Below are 17,610 nucleotides of genomic sequence, written 5' to 3' on the forward strand. Positions count from 1 at the left end.
TTCATAGCTTCGACTTGATGTACTAATGACAGGCAGGCCCGGTCACACTCAATCTGCTCAAGCCGTCTGTACGTACACACAGTCAAGCCAGCCGGACTTTCTACCATCTACTTTTGTCAAAATTCATTTATCAGTTGTAATGAGCTTAGAACGGGGCTATCTGAGTATTAATCACAATGGGATATGTTAAACAGATTAGAAAAATCCTTTACAAATGAGCAACTTCAAATGAAAGATTCCAATTATCTTCACTGACTGAAGTAATAAGAAAAATCCACATGTGTGATTGTGGTCTTCATATTTAGTTCTTGCTGAATGACCTGTCAGCATGTCATGCGGCCTTTGAGGGCTTTTTAAAAAAATCTTTACTCACATCACATTGTGTCCCTGAGAAAGGTGCTTGACACACAGTAGATATCCATTATTTATCTAGCACATAACTAACAAACATTGTGTGTTTTATGTAATAAGGACAAATGACGATACTCAAATAGAAAATTAAATACTTAATTATTCTGACAGCTCACATTAATCGTTGTATCAACCTGTAGCTGGAAACACCATCAGACCTGTGATTGGAAATAGTGTGATATTTGCAGGACGGACTCCAGTGAATGTGTGCAGGGCACAATGAATCCTGGTACTGAGATCGCAGCCCCCCAGCGGGATCAAGGCCTAAAATTACAGTTCAGACTATCACACTGGACGCTTAAAACCCGAGCAAATTCTGTGTTGGTGCAGATATTTCACTGACGGCTACAAAATCATAATCACAGTGTTGTACTAAGGTGAAACATTATGTTTTTATTATTGATTTTTTTTTAAATGGAAACCAAGATCTTTTAGAGAGAGTTTTATGTCATTCAATTTCTTCATTTTTAATTGTATTCCTTATATCAGGTTAAAATGAGTTCAGACAAAATTGTGGCTTTTTCATTGATAGATTTGTTCACATCTGGATTTATTTTTGAAAGAAAAGCATTGAAAGGACAACTACTGTATGACAGGGCGTGTCACTGATCAATATTAGGTGCTGAATGTTCTTTTCAGCTCCACATCCTGATGAGGATGAAAAGCAGACCAGCAAGCAGGCGGAAGAAGATGGCAACGAGAGCCAGGAGGAATGAGAGGCCATGCTGGACACTGAGATGGACCAAGGGGCATCTGAGGACCTCCTGATGGAGGGCAACCTGCTCCAGTGTCAGAACCTGGAGCCCCGTCACCACCACCAATGACAGCAGACACAAACCCAGATAGATGCAGATGCTCAGTTCTTATTAAAAGTCACACAGCAGGCTGTAAATCTATCTGGGCTGTGTTTTACCGTTCTTTACATCACACACATGTTCAAAGCAAGTGTTGGCTCACAAACAATGCTCTCTCTCTGTGTGGATGTTAGGCAGCACATTGCTTTCTAAGCAGACACAGTGGATGGAGGCATTCCAACGGTTTGGCAGCTGCCGTGTAGCAGCTGCTTGGCCATGTTGACACTAAAGATATTGATTAGCACTGATGGGTTGCTTTGAGGTGAGGTTCATGGCTTTCCAAAGGCTTAACTGTCAACATCGGTGATGCTCATACTACTTTCCATGTACTCAGTATTACATGAAATATGAGATTCTGGGAAACCTTCCCATTCAGCATGAAGAAGACAGAGAACACAGCCCTAAGCTGCAAAATGGAAAAATGAAAAAGTATTTTCCTCAGGAACTTTTAAAACCTGGCACAAATGCACACAGCAGAGACACAGTGAGCCTAGCTCTGTGTCCAGATCTCTTTCTCAGACACACGTGTGGCTGAGGAGATCTGATAAGTGCATCCTCACTACACATGCGGGACCCCCACAATAAAAAAAATACTCCAGAAGCTCCTGATCAGAACAGGTCAGTGCTATAATGTAAAATGGAAATGTGAACATATGTAAAAACTGTTGCCCATGGGGCTCTGGGGGTGAACTGTGCAGTTTCAATCGTGGAGCTAGGGCTCATCAAGGAGAGAAAGGGCGAAATGCATGTGAAATGAGTGCATGAGTGTGTTGTATTTAAACAACCACTCTGTCTGTTCTTACAGACCCACAGGTCCCCCTTAAAAAAACAATCACAGCAACCATTAAGTAGCATCGCCAAAAGAGACCCTCATGGAAGATCCTTAAGTGGTCCACAGCCTAAAAGAACCAAAAAACACTGTTTGACTTTGACTACAGTCACGGAGACTATGCCCATTACAATTTACTTGATATAGTATATGTATATCATATAATGGAAAACTGAGAAAATGTAAGATGAGTTTATTGTGTATGTTTGAAGTCATTTTCAGTCTGTTTGTATTTAGTGTTTTTATGTAGCTGCTGTGGTTTTGATAGCTATCCGTCCTTTTATGGTTGTCTGCAATTCCTTCCGTTGTTTCCATTTCTCATCTTTGTCCATTAGTGGTGATTTACCAGTATTCACATTGACTGTTATGAAAGTTTTGGTTTTAACCTTCAATAATATTTACACTTCTACTGTATAGTAGTTTTTACTACATTCTTTTTTGTATTAGTGTTTATAGGTGTATAGGTGTGAAATTTTATGTTTTACACTTACCCTGTCTCAATTGGTCTGCTGCCAACTGCCCATAAATAAACAGTAACACATTAAAGATGGAGGCACATCACATCTCCTCAAACACAAACAGAAGTCTTTCTGGAACAAGATCACAACCACAGAGACATCTCCTTGGCATTTATTGTGATGCCAGCATTGAAATCCAGGTTTGGTACAGTCAAGGCTATCCAGTAAAACTGAGATCTAGGCAACAGTGATGGTCCGACAACAGTCAGTCAAACTGCACGTTCATATATTAACAGAATTTTTTTAAGAGATGATTCATATAAATAAAAGGTCGAAGGAAAGTAATGCTGTACGTGAACAACAGACAGGACTTGTCTCATCCCCCGTACTAAGGGGCATAGTAAAATATGAAACACATACCAAAAATGAAAACGTATACAATAAGGAATGAGTTGGCAAATAGTTTTTTCACAAAATCTGTGTTTGCACCAATTGATAAGTAAATTATCAAACAGGTGATTTATTTTACGATGTTTGTGGGGAAATCAATCATCCATCTTCTCGAACCAGTTATTTAGAGAATAAAACACATAGGAAAGAACCCAAAGCCACAAACATGCACAGAATGTATTTGAACAGGACTTACATTTTACAACCCTGTGAGGATATACTGTTATAATACATATGAGGCACGCAGAAATCTGATTTGATCACCTATTTTTAACCTACTTGCAGTAAACAATTTTTATTCGTAGATCCGTTAGACTGAGTCGCCTCTCTCCTCTAATTTGGGAGGATCTTGCCATGCTTCTGGCAGTTTGTTTGGTCCACTGTCGCTCTATCTGAATAAACAGGTCTGTCGTAGCGTTCGTGCAAAAGCTCATGGGACTTCCATAGCTTGTGAGGTCTTGGGGTGCTTCCTCCATTTCCTCCTCGACTTATTGCACTTGCCTAAAACCTAAGACATGACTCCGAATACGGGGTTGTGGCGGCAGATGCTCGGCCCGATCTCTTCATAGTCTTTCTTTGTGTGGCACACTTGGTAAAATTCAGGCTGCAACAAGAAAATTGATTGATTAAAAAACACTTTGTTTTTGTTTATTTCACAAATACATTTGAAAAGCTGCAGAATGGATCATTATGTGCTGTTAAAGCAGCTGAAAATACAGTTTTATACTCACAGTAGATGCTAGCATTGATCCTCCGAACCAGACAGCGTACCTCTGCATGTGATGCGTGATGACTTGCACATCAATGGGTTTCGGCTGCCAACAAAGACAATTATTACATACAAAGACTGTAAATAACAGACAAAGTATTTCCTGTGAAACAAAGTGTGTTTCTAACAACAACAAGCCATTTTAATTTCCCTGACCTTTAATTTGCCCCCGCTCAGCTCTTCACTCATCTTCAGCCGTGCGTCCACAGTTCTCTTGAGATCCCTCTGGAGGCGTCGGCCAAAGTCCCTGAACATGGTGGAGCCTCCGGAAAGCACAATGTTCTGTGGAATGAAAAGCAAGTGCACATTAACACAAACTAACCCGTATGAGTTTTACTAGCAGAAGGATTTGTTCTTTCACCTTGTACAATGGGCGTCTGACATCAATGGGGCAGTTCTGGATGACTTCATCCACCACCTCGGATATCGGCTGAGTAAAATCTGGGTTGGCAAACTGCACAACAAGAAATTATTGTTAAAAACAACAGTACATTCAGAGTTTGGCTGCATTAATAATCAGCAGCAGAATCACCACATCTCTTAAAAATAACCTACTACACCTCAGGATGGAAGAAGATCTCCGGTCCAAGGAAGCGTTCATACCCAACGTCTATGGTGAACTCTTTCTTAGTGACTGCATTGACACCTGTGTACTGTTTTATCCACTTTGAGCCATCCGTGTCATATTTGTTAAACTCCTTCACAAGGTCAGGGCAGACGTAGCTGAACCGCTCCTAAAGAACGAAAAAAAATGATAAAAAAAAAACAATGCAGTCATAGAACAAATCTTGTTATATGGTAGATGTAGAAAATAACAACTGTGTATATTTAAAACAAAACACACAAAAGAGCAAAGAAAACACTTTTCATAACCACCTTCCTATCGAGATTGTTTATTTAGTAGCTGCACTGACCTCTAGTGGTCTCGTGGTTAATAAACGTTGAATAATACCCATTTCATCTGTGTGATCGATTCTTTACCTGGGGTAATTTTTTGAAAAAAAAAATTAAAAAATACAAGACTCCAAACTAACCACTGTGTCAGGCCTGATGTTTTACAGAGCAGGCAATAACAGGACAAATTAAGCTGCAAAGACCAAAGAGGTTGAATGCAGGAACTGAACTGACCTTGACAGCTTTAGCTGTCTCCAGAGATTGTTCTGGGGGTATTCCCACTTCTCGCTCCCTCAGCAGCTGTTGGGTAAAGTATGTGATGTCTCGACCGGCAATAGGAATGTGCTTAATGCAGCTGCCAATAACGTAGCCTTCAGCCTGGATCAAGAGTATGCAACAGTTTAGAAAAAAAAATGGAAGGAAAGATCAAAAACAGTACATAAAAACAAATTGCAAATAGAATAAAAAGTGATGCTAACCACTGGAATGACGTGTGTGACTCCATCTCCACTGTCGATCACAGTGCCTGTCAGTGTTCGCTCGCCAACTTGTCTTGATGTCCAGGAGGCAGCCAGTGCCAGGACAGCCTGATGAGGAGAACACAGTGTAATGTCAATAATGTGAATGTCTGGCTTTATTGGTGTTCATATAGGCCATATCCATCCTTCACAGTACATAAATAATGACACTGTGCAAAACATAATAGTAGATGCACAAAGCTAAATATATAGTAAATAATAAAAACAGCTAAAAAAAAAAACAAAAAAAACAAAACTTAACTCCTCTGAAACATGCACAACATTATCACTTGAGAGCAGTGTCCTCACATTTAAAAGGACTAACTAATAAATCCTAAAATATATGGTAAAAGTACACAGGTGTGAGATTATAGTAGACTTCCTCTAGAAAATCTGTAGTCTGGTCATGTTATTAATTATTAGGTTATCAACTAATAGTCCTAAAATATACATTAAAATCTATATTATATACATTGTACATTATTTAAAGTACCATGGTAGTATGATATGCCACATCCCTAATTTGAAAGATAAAGACCAGAAGTGAAAACTAGTAATTCCCTAAATAAGATCCTTGCTGCATCCAGTGCAAAGAAGTACAATCTAATTATGTGATAAGCTTTAGGATTTAGTTTTAATTTGCTTATTTTAATTGGTTCTACACAAAAATACTTTTTAATACAGCACTCACCTGAACAGCAATGTAAAGACCAGGCACATTAAATGACTCAAACATGATCTCTGCTGTGTACTCTCTGTTCTCAGGTGTGTTGAGAGGAGGCTCTGTCTGGATCAACAGACACAAAAAGGTCCCATGTAAGAAAGCTTCTCATTTTCAGACTGTAGGTCTTGCCGTTTGTATTTCTGGTCTTACCAAAAGAAAATAATGATCTTCAGGTTCTGCCCGCAGATATTTAAAGATGATCTGCTCCATAAATCTCTCCATCAGGTCCCAGTCTTCCACTATCCCATGACGAATGGGCCACTGGAAAAGAGGAAAAATGGGGCACATGCCAAATTCACATTTACATCACAAGCCCTGTTGCTCAAGTCAGATTTTTGATGCTCTGCTTTGTCTTTTATATAACTATATCAACATTGTTACTATAATACAATCAAAATGTGTTCCTCTCATACACAAAAACCCATTTTTACCTTTGTTGCATAAGATGGTTTATCGATGGCTTCATCGCCGATAAAGAAGTCCAGGTCATCGACACCCTTCATCATCCGGCGCTGAGCCTGGTCTCCAACCTTGGCTGACTCTTTGATAGCAATGCCTAAAGAAGATTACAAACAGAAAGTAGTCACCAGCTGTGGATTTTGAGAAAGAACAGAACTAAAATACAAGAAGCACTGACAAATAAACACTAACATTAACACTAACCGTAAATATGTGTGCATCCTTCTCTATTCTCACTACTCTACTCAAATTATGAATAAGTTGTTCCATTTGAAAGTTCAATAAATCTCCAAAACATATGCACAATTCTCAGCTCATGAATGCTCATTTATTTAATTTACTTTGCATACAGTTCAGCAGGTTTACATTTTCAAATAGCATGTTATCAGGCTGTTATCAGGCAGAATAGATCTTAAAATAAGCAGTGACAAAACCCTTAAACAATTAACTTGATACAAGTTAATGAATAAATCTGACTTTCTAACAGGGATGCACTTTGGAGTTATATTGGTTTGTACCTGATTCCTTCTTTATGGTGACCAATGACACCTACGTTTTGTAATTTACTTACATGACGGCATGATGAACTGTGGTTCAGTGTTTCCTGCATAACCAAGCTTCGTGTAGCTGTAAAAACAAAAAGGGATTATGGTGCATTTTTAATACGGTTACATACAGCGAGGTGTGCATTACGGACAGATAACAGCTAAAATTATGTAAAATAACGCTTTCTGCTGTGAGCACTATTCAGGAAGTAACACTAGCTGTAGTTGCTAGCAACAGCTAACTTCAATGATAAAGCAGTTGATCCGGAAAAAAAGCCCATGAATAAAAGCCAGTCCGACACTGGCGTGGATGTAACAACCCCTGTGTATTAACAAGAAAATAAAAACAAGCAAGTGAGCAGATGAGGCTGACATTAGCACCTTTGGGCTAAACGTCTAAACAGTAGGGCGTTAGCTGGAAGTTTGACAGTCGACTATGTGGTCAATGAAAACCAGGCTAACGATAATTAGCACTTCATTTTTCTTACTTACCCTGTTCCGCAGTCAACAACACAAGCCGGTAGCCGACCCGCCATGCTTGCTATCCTTAAAACTACCTACAAGTGAATATATCGGAAGACCTATATAAACAGATATTTTACAGTGGCTAATTAAGCCGCAAAAGAGTGGGTGTATAGCAGGAACGGTCGAAACAGGAACGCTTCCGGGTTCCGTGAAATTTCTTCTAGTGCAGCGTCAGCAGTTTCGCATGCGCAGTAACGCCCCCATGTGGATAGGTATAGTTACTGCACACGATTCAAGCATATAAATGTTGTGCTGTTGTCTTAAGCATTTTTTTTCTGAACCGAAAAAAGTGTTCAGCTTTTTAATAATTGCACGTTTATGATATTCGTTATCATTTTAGTGAAAGAAAATTCTGATGACACTATTCTTTGTGGTAAATTAGCCAACTACAACTACAACAACTGATTTCACAGGCCTGAAAAATGCAAAAACAATGCCACCTAAAAATGAAATTTACTCTTAGTTTAGTCAAGTAAAAGCTCCCAAACCAACAACCTTGGAGAGATTTTGTGCTTTGCGGTGTGTTTGAGTTTTTGCAGGTAGTGGCATAAGACACTTGTTTCAATGTGGCTACTAATGTTTCGTCCTTTTTGTTGATTATTTCTCCCAATCAATGCAGAGGCAGACTATAAACCAGGCAGCACGAACAATGTTACATGCCACTTTTTAATTATACGTTTTTAATGTTTACTAACACTGGTTTTCCATTGGATAAGGAGTAGAACCAATCTCAGCTCACACCAATGACTTCACCAGATGTTATCAGTGATTTAAGTGCCATCAAAGAACAGACAAAATGGTCCCCAACCTCTACAGCTGCACGTGGAGGGCCACTGATAAAAACGATATATGAGCCAGAAGAAGCCTTGGGGTTTGATTCTTCTGCAGAGAGCCTTACAACATTGGAGTCAATCATGAGGCCTAGGAACATTGGCCCTTTGTCCTGGGGCAAAATCATCACTCACACAAGAGTCTCTTCCCCACAGTCTCCTAGAAAAGCCCTTGGCTCTCTTGGTCCTGATAGAAACATCTTCTCCCTGTGGTGCCCTGGCCGCTTGATGGAAACTCCCTATCAGGAGCTGTGGGTGGAACAATTTGTTTCCGCATTGTCAGTGCTGGAGCAAAGATTTGCCAGAAGCCCTATATCAATGAAGGACTTTCCTTTACATCATGGAGACAAATGAACGCAGCAGTGTCTTCAGTGTCTTATGATTCTAAAACACAGGACCTTCGTAAAAACATTATTAATTCCTTCAAATAATTGAAAGTTATAGTTAAAGTTAATAATTGTCATAACATCGAACTGTTACTGTCCCTTTAAGAGTGTTTTTAAAGTGTCTGAACTCAGATCCAGAGCCTAATTTCACAAAAACCACAATCTCCATGACTTCATCATTATTTAATTGTGGAGGTACTTCGCATTCCTGTGTGCCTCTATTTCAGATACTAGAGGGCACCAGCGCTCTCATTTTTAACAAGCAGCCCAGACATGTGAGGCTTGCAAAGCCTACCCAGACCAAAACACAAGCCTTGGTTTCTGGCAGCACAGCCTGTTTTTTGACCTCTTCGCTGCATCAATAAAACATCCATACTCAGATGAAATAATAAGCGGGACAAGGGATTTCTACAAGCATTCTCCAAGTTGGCTTTGCTTTCGTTTTAAAGACCTTTAGCATCAATTCAATTCAACTCAATTCAGTTTTACTAGTAAAGTAACATCAATCTAATGTTTTCTCAAGGCACTTTACAAGGTTTAAGACTTTACATAAAGCAAACTTTTATTCGGGCCAATCAATAAACTGTATATTATCATACTTAACATGAATCTTATGCTCGTTAACTTTGTCTCAGCTACAGATAAATCGCTCCTTTGCACTGCTGTAACTTTAGAGAAGTTTTTCAATTGTGTTTGGTTTTTATCATTGACCCTTATTTGTGCTATGAAAATTGGCACAAATTACAAACTTGGAACAGCTCATATTTGGCATATTTATGGGAAATTACAATGTCACTTGTGTGTGAATCAATAACCAAACAATGTTGGTGATATTTTCTGATTAATTATGATTAAATACACCATATTACATCCACATGGCTGGACTGAGCTTAATTGGCTCTCTGGTGGATTGCTTGCGATCTGTACCTGACTCTCCCCACCTACACCTGAATACATAATTCTCCCCCTCTTTTTTCGATGTGCTGCGCAGTAAACAAAGTAGATGAGTTAAGGTCCCTCATCACCTGAAGTATTTCCATCACCACATCCCTAATACGAGTGTGTTTGCGTGCATGTCATTAGCGTGAGGCAGAGGTGGGCATTATTATTTTTAATAATCTCCTATTTTTGCTGCTTCTTAACCTCAGGAGAGCTGCAGGCAGCACTTCCCCTCTGTGATGGTCAGGCCTAACTCCTGACATCACCGTCTCCTAATGATGCTCTATCAAAGTGATTGCTCGTAATACTCACTGTGCAGCCATTTGTCTGTTACAGCCACAACTGGACCGTCAAACTTCAGTCACTCTTGAAAGTTGCTGATGCAAGACTGTGTTATGTGATAAGGAGCTGACTGGATGTTTCACAATTTGTCTGTGAATGTTCTTGCTGGAAGCTATGCTTTTACTGGACATTAACATTACCAAGACACTGTGGATTATGACTAATCTGTGCAATGTTGTTAGTTTACAGCGCTAAGTCCCAAAGGCCCAAATATTCCCGGTATGAAAGCACAGACCAGAAGAAGAAATAGTTGCTGTATAGAATCAACATCCAATATCTTGTATATTTACATATTATATTTTTGGAACATTGAACAAGATGATGGAAGAGATATCTATTCATTAGTTTGTCAGTTTTCTGCAACATTTATTTACATCACATCTCAGCACATTACAGTGTTACTCTTCACAGAAGACCAGTCAGACACCTGCAGTGAACATTTACAGCATGGTCCATCACTGCCTGACAGCTTTTCTCTTGTTGTTCCAGAACAGCTTGATTCTGTAAAAGTAATCTATATGCAACATTCTCTGTAACATAAAAGCAATATTCTAATAATTCAAAACAAAGTCTAATCAGTACACATTCTTTGCTTTTGCTAGGTTCATGATTCACTTGTACGTATAATATGTACAAATAAATTCAAAGGGGAAACTAAACCATAATATTCCACAAAACGGAAATACGCTCCACAAGTTGAATTCCTTTGAAGTGTCATAGATTAGAACACAACACTAGCAAGGACGTGCAGTGACTGAAGCACGTTTAATCCTGTAGGTTTTCAAGAACCTAAAACTTACAGCGTAACACTGATGCGTGGAGTGACTCTCAAGGTGGAATTGACTTGTGCTTATAGTTTGTTATGCTGCTCTTTGCATATGCTTACTGTAAAACTTTTAATAGCTAACTGAACCAGGTGTTTCCAGATTTAACGGGTCAACCTCTGCAACGGTAACGTCTCGCTGATGCATTTAATAACGCAACTTTATGAATACGCAATAACAAAACACAGTTTTAGAATCTGTAGTATCACATTTCCTGCTATATAATGTCAATCAATACCGCAGCAGCGGTGGGGAAATGTGCATAACTGTGACAGGACAATTTGCTGCAACATTCAAATTCAATCGTATTTGCCTGAATCAAAGTGCATTCTTCAGCAGAACGTGAAAAAATAATGTATTCTGAGCAACGATGGCAAAAAATAAACAGTCCTGTTGGAAACCGTACGTCCCGAACAACTTGGGGAATAAAAGCTCAGCTTCTACCATATTAACTGCATCTTTGACACTATAGCAACCAGAATATGACTCTAAAATGCTCCACTTCACGAAAAGCAAAGAAGATGAGAGATGCCGCGGCTGCAGACGGGCTCGTCCTCGCGGAATCAACAAGACGTTGCAGAAAGCTGTGAACATGAAGTGTGTCTGTGCTCCCAGTTTCCAGGACTGCACTGGTCTTCCTGGGGGCTGTGGTGTCGATCACAGTAATGTGATGATGTTCTAAAACCACTGCTGTGTCTAAATCTGAGCCATCAGTACGAAGCGACTGCAGATCCAGTCTACAAAAGGAACCTGTGAAATAAAAAATACCAGATATGAGAGACTGATAGAAATACCAATACTAGAACGCTACTGTAAAATCCATTCTATGGAAACTGGCATGTGTGTTGGCCCTAATGTTGAAATGGAGAAAACGAAGATACAAAGACAAAAGTTCTGTTAATTTCCGTCGTCACATCCACCTTCCTACACTGTCACAACTCATTCCAGCATGCTGTTACTGCCTCTGTATCCGTCTCCAGCCTTTAAACCAATTTATCCTGAAGGACAAATCACACATGCATTTTTAGCTTATCGTTCTCTCATCGCATCTAGACCTGCTTCTTTATGTATCCTTGAAGACATTCAAATTGCAATGCAATTGTCGAAAGTATGGACCGAGCTCCCATCATGACAGACAGAGGGCTGAATGCACACATTATGGCTTGACAGGTGAGAAGACTAGAGGAGATAAACCAACATAATGAAACATCAGGAAACCTCTAGATAGTGATTTTACCCAGTTTCAAATTCAGTGTCTTAATTAAGATTCTGCATTTTTACTGGAATTGTCCAGTTACTGTTTATTAACAGGCGCAACTCATGCTAACCTTTTCCAAAGACATATAAACTGCAGATTCATCAAATGTTGAAACTGAGTGTTTTAACAAGCAAGTTAAAAAAACAAAAACAACTCGACTCCGCTAACAGACAAAACATCTACCATAAGAAATGATCTGAGGTGGATTTGAAAAAAAAAAAGTATCCATCCGCCTGTCCATCATTAATCATCCATCCATCCATCCATCCATCCATCCATCCATCCATCCATCCATCCATCCATCCATCCATCCATCCATCCATCCATTCATCCACACACCCACCCAGATGAAAAGATGAAGATATGCCAGAACCTAAAAAGTGATCTCCATCAGTGCTGGCGGGATGAAGGTCAGAAAGAGAAGGAGCTGCCGCTTTAGCTGCACGTCTGAGGGAGCCGCAGAGGGCACGGGGCGTTTCCTTTTGGGCCCATTGCACAGTGGGGTGTTACAGCAGGAGATGCAGACTGAGTTGAGCTTGCCGGTACAGAACTGCTGGTAGCCAGAGGAGGCAATGAGGCAAGCCCCGGACGAGGCACAGGACTTCCTGTAATGTATACCTGCAAAGAGAGACCAGGGGAATTTGTATGCTTACAGGCTAACTCATACTATAAACATACTATATAATATATAACACAATCATATGCCTGATCGTCGTGTTTTTGAATGCTGAGTTGAACATTTTATTGAGCTTCAAGCGGATGGAGGTATTGACTTCCCGTCTGCTCTTGTTAACCTTGCTATATACTATATTAGCACATTTTTATGGGTGTGTAAAGAAAAACATTCCACAGCGTAACTTCATTGCCACCAACTCTCCACTTAGAATATATGTAATTCCTTTGAACAGTATTCATCATTTAAGGAGCTTCTTTCATTGTGGCCTCGACTGCAAAGGAAAGTTCCACTTACTGGGCGAGAAAAAAGTTAGAATAAATCAAATTCTGATCGGTTCAATCTGCAGGTCTAATGATTCAGCGTGTGGAGATGGGGCACAAAGCATGACATCATCACCTACAGCGAGCGCAATTGTGCAGGTGAATGTTTCACTCAAGGACGTCACACAGAGCTCTGAACTTGGAAGTTTCCATTTATGAACTCACGTGTCTAACCATGAACCTTGCTGCTGTTTGATGTCCATCACACCAAACAGGGCTGTACAATAAAGTCACTATATATTATCAATTTAAGATTGTAGTTATATTTATTGCTCCTCATATTATGAGGAAAAGGCTGAAATTATTGCTTTTGATTTGGTTATTGCTTTGACAGATAATATTAGCTACAAAACTACTGTAATTACAGTAAGAACCTTATTCCATTAAGACTCCATCATCATCAGTTAAAGCGATACTTCACCGCTAAAAAGCAAAATGTGTTGTAAATAATTTACATTTTATCAGCAAAAATGTGCAACAAAATTTAACATTAATGGGCTATGGCCAGAGAAAACAGGGAAAATGGAAGTAATATGTGTTGTGGTTGAAAATGGTCATATCCTACAACACTCAGAATGCATTGCGCTCTGCCGAGCGGCAGTCATTGGTCCTACCTGTTGTTTAGCTCTGCCCCCCTCAGCTCGGCCGTTGCTGGGGCAGGTTCAGAAAAAAACGGGAAGCACTAGTTGTAGTCTGTAAGCACATGGCAAAAAGTCCTCTGAGATGTCTCAGGGGACTTTTGCAGAGGAATAAATTATAATTTATCTGCATAAAAAATATGCAGGAACTTGTTTGTCTCTTCATTCTCAAATATTACCTGCCATCGTTTGGGTCAACCCCCATTGAAAATCGGTGAAGTTTTTCTTTAATGAAAAATAACATGTTTGGCAAAAAACTGCAATATCCACAAAATTATGTTTTTTTAGAGAGGTCTTATTCCTGGTGTGAAACATTACCTTCTTATCTCTAAATTATGCTACATGTGCTACACCTGCATGTCCTGATGTAACTGACTCCCTGAGTCAACACTACTAAAGGGGAACAGTCGCACACAGTGTCATCTCCTGGACAAGGAGAAGCCACCACCATCCAGTTTCTTCTGCAGACAGTCAGTTCTGCTGCCTACAGGCGTAGGTTTTTGTTTTCTGGACATCAGTGGAATGTTGATCTAATGTTGTGACAGTAGAAAGGAGAGTACAGTATGTCTTTCAAATAAGTAAGAGGAAAAGTTTTGAGATACAACAAAACACTAACTCTTACAAAAACTCTCACACTGCATCAAGCTGAGCATTATTAATAGATTAATATAAGGATTTGTATATATTTGCAATTCACACATATGGAGGCTATAGAAAAGGATAGTTGTTATAGTTATAGCTGTTGACGATCATGTATGAAAAAGGGAGAAAATGTCACAGCTGATTTTATTTGTTTATGGAGGCTGTGATTGCTCCACTTGAAAATAAAGGTCACATCATTATAAAAAAACACTTTAAGAGATGATATTTCTCTGTTTCCGCTGCCAGACGGTGACTTTGGCTGACCCAGAGCCAGCCTCAGCGCTCACTCATCACTGCGTCTAGAAACCTAGAAAGCGTGTGCTGCACAATGACATGGTTGTGTAATGCTCTAAATGTTTGTTTAATCACGGAAAAGAGCTCCATTTAGATTCACGCCCACAGCTTACCCTTCACATGACAGACAATGACGGCTATGTGCAACAGACTTTCATCTCATCACCTGAGCGTGGATTTTTTTGGAACAGCTGGTAAATGTCATCCCACAAACAGTGGAACACAGTGTCCAGTATTACAGTAGTTTCTGCAATGGACATAGAAAAAGAAGGATCCATACGGGGACCCATCCTTACCATCAGGTTTGACCAGCACCTCCTTCTGGCACATGTCCTGAACATTGACCGTGCAGTTGACAATGTACTCGGGCGTGGAGCAGTCATTGTGCTTCACCTCCTCACACTGGTAGCACTGGATCTGAAGGGCATCTCCTGCCCCACAGCAGCAAAACAGACAGAGAGTCAGAACAAAGTGCTGAAGAAGACACATGATCAGCGCTTCCAGTAAATCTTTGTTTGTCAAATATGAAATCAGGTTCTAGAATGTGTGAAAAGTCCATGAAATGTGAAGCGCTGGCAGAGCAAACTAATAAAAATCCACTAGACTTAAGATCCGAAATTTAGGTGACATACTCTGAATGTTGTAAGCCAGCAGAAAGTTAGGAATGAAGTTAGCTTAGCAAAGCTAATCAGCTGCATGAAACAAGGCCAGTTTATTAGCAGGGGCATGTGTCGGTTTTAATGGCGTCACATTGTAAAGACAACAACTTCTCCTCCGTCTTCTAGAATGATTTTTGGTAGATTGGACAACCACCATCAGCTGTGACGTTATAGGAATACCAGAAGTTAGAAGTTTGAATTTGAGTTAATAAAGTACACACATGCCACTGGTATCAATCTATCTCTGCGCATAAAAGTCAATAAGCATTTCTCAAAATGTCACCTGATCCTTTTGTGACGAGGTGCAGTTTGACTCCTCAGCGTTCCAGAGGATTCTATCGCTCTATGCTTCAGTCTCATCCTCATGTTTTACATACTCTGCATTATTTCCCTTGTGTGCAGTCCACATCACTGACATTTACTCACACAATGTCATCCCACACAGTTTTTTGGTAACAAAAAAAATTCTGCAGGAGCTTTTGCAAGCACCTTTCATGGTGTAACGGCTCCAAACAGCCTAATGGCTTTTCACGAAGGGGACAGCGTCATCCTCGGTGGCTTCAGCCGCCTCATGACACGCAGGCATCTATGACTTAACACAGCGAATAATCCAGTCCTTCACCCAAGTCTAATCCGTGCCGTTCACCTGTGTTAGTGCGTGTCTGAGCGTCAACGGAGACATCGAAGGGAGGGCAAGGTGTGAAGAACTGCATCAGCAAAGTACAGAAGTGGTTCCAACACATGGGCTTTAAAGGCGATAAACATAAGCGCCATATACAACACAAAAAGACAGAGACATTAAGGCTTGATGGACTTGTGTTCTCGCCCCCTGAGGTAGTAAAAATGTGAGCGCCCTCACAATAAAGATGCTTGAGCTTCTGGAAGCTTAAGCAAATGTCATTTGATGATTTTTATGCAGGATTAGTTTTTCTTATTGCCTAAAATCCTAAATATGAATCATTGGGGAATGAAATTAAGCATATCTGAAGTGTAGTGTATTTTAATATATACTGCACCTGCCTGGATCATTCAGTATTTCTATACTACGTCTCAGTTGAGGCAGTATCAGAGGCTTTTAATCAAAAAGTCCAACTCCTGCAAACACTGCCTTTTGCCCTTTCTTTCCCAAACGTCCCACAGACAGGCTATCAGTCCCCGCTGACAGATATTACTGGTGTAATTATTGAAATGGCAACAATCATTAATCTCGGCTCAGACCCAGACTCAGCATCATCAAAGCCCAACTGATAAAGGTCCACAACACATCACGACATCACAACCTCAGCTTAATTACCGAAAGCCGAGCACCAAGGCTGAGACCTCCATCCATCATCTGGAAGGAGGCTCGTGACAACAAGGAACTTTGCTATTTTCTGGCAATATCCGTCAGACCGCAGGGCAAAAGAAACGAACAGCAGCCAGCGGCGGAGCTCAGCTTATCGGGTTTGGGAAGTTGCTCGGAATCTATTTCCAAGTTTCACGGCAGAAACTGCGGCTGCTGAGAGAAAATACATCATATACTTTGCAAGTTCTGCACAGGAACACAATATAAAACAAAACAATGCTAACTGAAGGCGTAACAGTACATGAGCACCAGCTACTTACAACGGTGCATCATTCTTTGCCAACACAGGCAGGATTGTCCGTCGTTCAAAGCAACCGAGAGAAGCGCAGACAGCGCCAGCTCATGTGCGTCAGGTTTGAACTCCTCAAAGACGCTGAGCGGGCTTAAAACGACGACGTCTTTTCCCACGGTTCCCAAATCTCGCAGAATAGTTTAACAACGCTCGCTGAGCGCAGTTAGACATCACCACGGCAACGGAAACGCACGTGTCCATCCCGTGTCTTACGCAAGCAATTAAAACATGATTTCAGTGAATGACTTTCGAATAAAGTTGTGAATATTCTGGAGCAGCGTTCCCTGATATTAAACAGATAAATGGAGCACAGAGGTAAACTAAAGGATTTCTAACTGGCGTTTCCTTTCAGTTACGCTGTTTTGTGGCACATGCGCTCCCACCTGCTGGCTGCAGCCGCTCCAAGCTGCGCCCTACCTGCGTCGACAAGGACTCCAAACAAAGTCACCACGGCGAGAAGACGCATTGTCTCCAAAAGGAAGCTCGGAGGGAAACCATCAGACCAGAGGAACTTCTGCAGACGAACGCATGGAGGTCGAGCCGTCGTGGAGGAAACCGGGACAGGGATCCGCCTCCTCCATGAGGTGCGAGGGCAGAAGCTCCGCAAAGTGAGGGCGACCCGCTCCAGCGATAACTGGAGACAAACCCGGAGCCGAGACGTTATAACGCGAACCACGTGACGGGAGCTCGGCGGTTTCACTGCTATAACTTTGTGGCGCTCTGAACAAC

General features: G+C 40.7%; 2 protein-coding genes across 5 annotated transcripts; both read right to left on the minus strand.

Moving 5' to 3' along the window:
- Positions 1-2,708: 2,708 nt before the first annotated feature.
- LOC114851069 (actin-related protein 3) lies at positions 2,709-7,590 on the minus strand. Its single transcript, XM_029142606.3, has 12 exons — positions 7,404-7,590; positions 6,938-6,993; positions 6,339-6,463; positions 6,058-6,168; positions 5,875-5,970; positions 5,145-5,252; positions 4,900-5,043; positions 4,332-4,505; positions 4,133-4,225; positions 3,928-4,053; positions 3,734-3,817; positions 2,709-3,606 (listed from the first exon to the last, which is right to left on the minus strand). Exons 1-12 carry the CDS (start codon positions 7,445-7,447, stop codon positions 3,511-3,513), a joined length of 1,257 nt encoding a protein of 418 aa, XP_028998439.1. The 5' UTR covers positions 7,448-7,590; the 3' UTR covers positions 2,709-3,510.
- Positions 7,591-10,274: 2,684 nt separating this feature from the next.
- Positions 10,275-17,588, minus strand: LOC114850775 (ly6/PLAUR domain-containing protein 1-like). 4 transcript variants are annotated; one of them, XM_041073092.1, is made up of 5 exons: positions 16,850-17,290; positions 15,734-16,742; positions 14,882-15,016; positions 12,389-12,633; positions 10,275-11,507 (listed from the first exon to the last, which is right to left on the minus strand). In XM_041073092.1, exons 2-4 carry the CDS (start codon positions 15,738-15,740, stop codon positions 12,389-12,391), a joined length of 387 nt encoding a protein of 128 aa, XP_040929026.1. In that variant the 5' UTR covers positions 15,741-16,742; positions 16,850-17,290; the 3' UTR covers positions 10,275-11,507. The 4 variants fall into 4 exon arrangements, with proteins under 4 accessions (XP_040929026.1, XP_028998213.1, XP_028998210.3 ...); XM_029142380.2 differs by lacking the exons at positions 15,734-16,742; positions 16,850-17,290 and adding an exon at positions 17,299-17,588; XM_029142377.3 differs by lacking the exons at positions 15,734-16,742; positions 16,850-17,290 and adding an exon at positions 17,299-17,572 and having other exon boundaries at positions 12,359-12,633.
- Between the last annotated feature and the right edge of the window lie 22 nt (positions 17,589-17,610).

The sequence above is a fragment of the Betta splendens genome, chromosome 2, assembly GCF_900634795.4.
Source record: "Betta splendens chromosome 2, fBetSpl5.4, whole genome shotgun sequence".
Classification (NCBI taxonomy): domain Eukaryota; kingdom Metazoa; phylum Chordata; class Actinopteri; order Anabantiformes; family Osphronemidae; genus Betta; species Betta splendens.

Coding starts and splice junctions, on each gene's coding strand:
- LOC114851069 (XM_029142606.3), bottom strand. CDS start 7,447: ATGGCGGGTCGGCTACCGGCTTGTGTTGTTGACTGCGGAACAGG. Junction 4,226..4,331: donor AGATCTTCTTCCATCCTGAG/GTGTAGTAGGTT, acceptor CTTGTTGTGCAG/TTTGCCAACCCAGATTTTAC. Junction 3,818..3,927: donor TGAGCGGGGGCAAATTAAAG/GTCAGGGAAATT, acceptor CTTTGTTGGCAG/CCGAAACCCATTGATGTGCA.
- LOC114850775 (XM_029142380.2), bottom strand. CDS start 17,347: ATGCGTCTTCTCGCCGTGGTGACTTTGTTTGGAGTCCTTGTCGACGCA. Junction 15,017..17,298: donor TGGAGTCCTTGTCGACGCAG/GTAGGGCGCAGC, acceptor GCTGTGGGGCAG/GAGATGCCCTTCAGATCCAG. Junction 12,634..14,881: donor GGTGCTGGTCAAACCTGATG/GTAAGGATGGGT, acceptor CTCTCTTTGCAG/GTATACATTACAGGAAGTCC.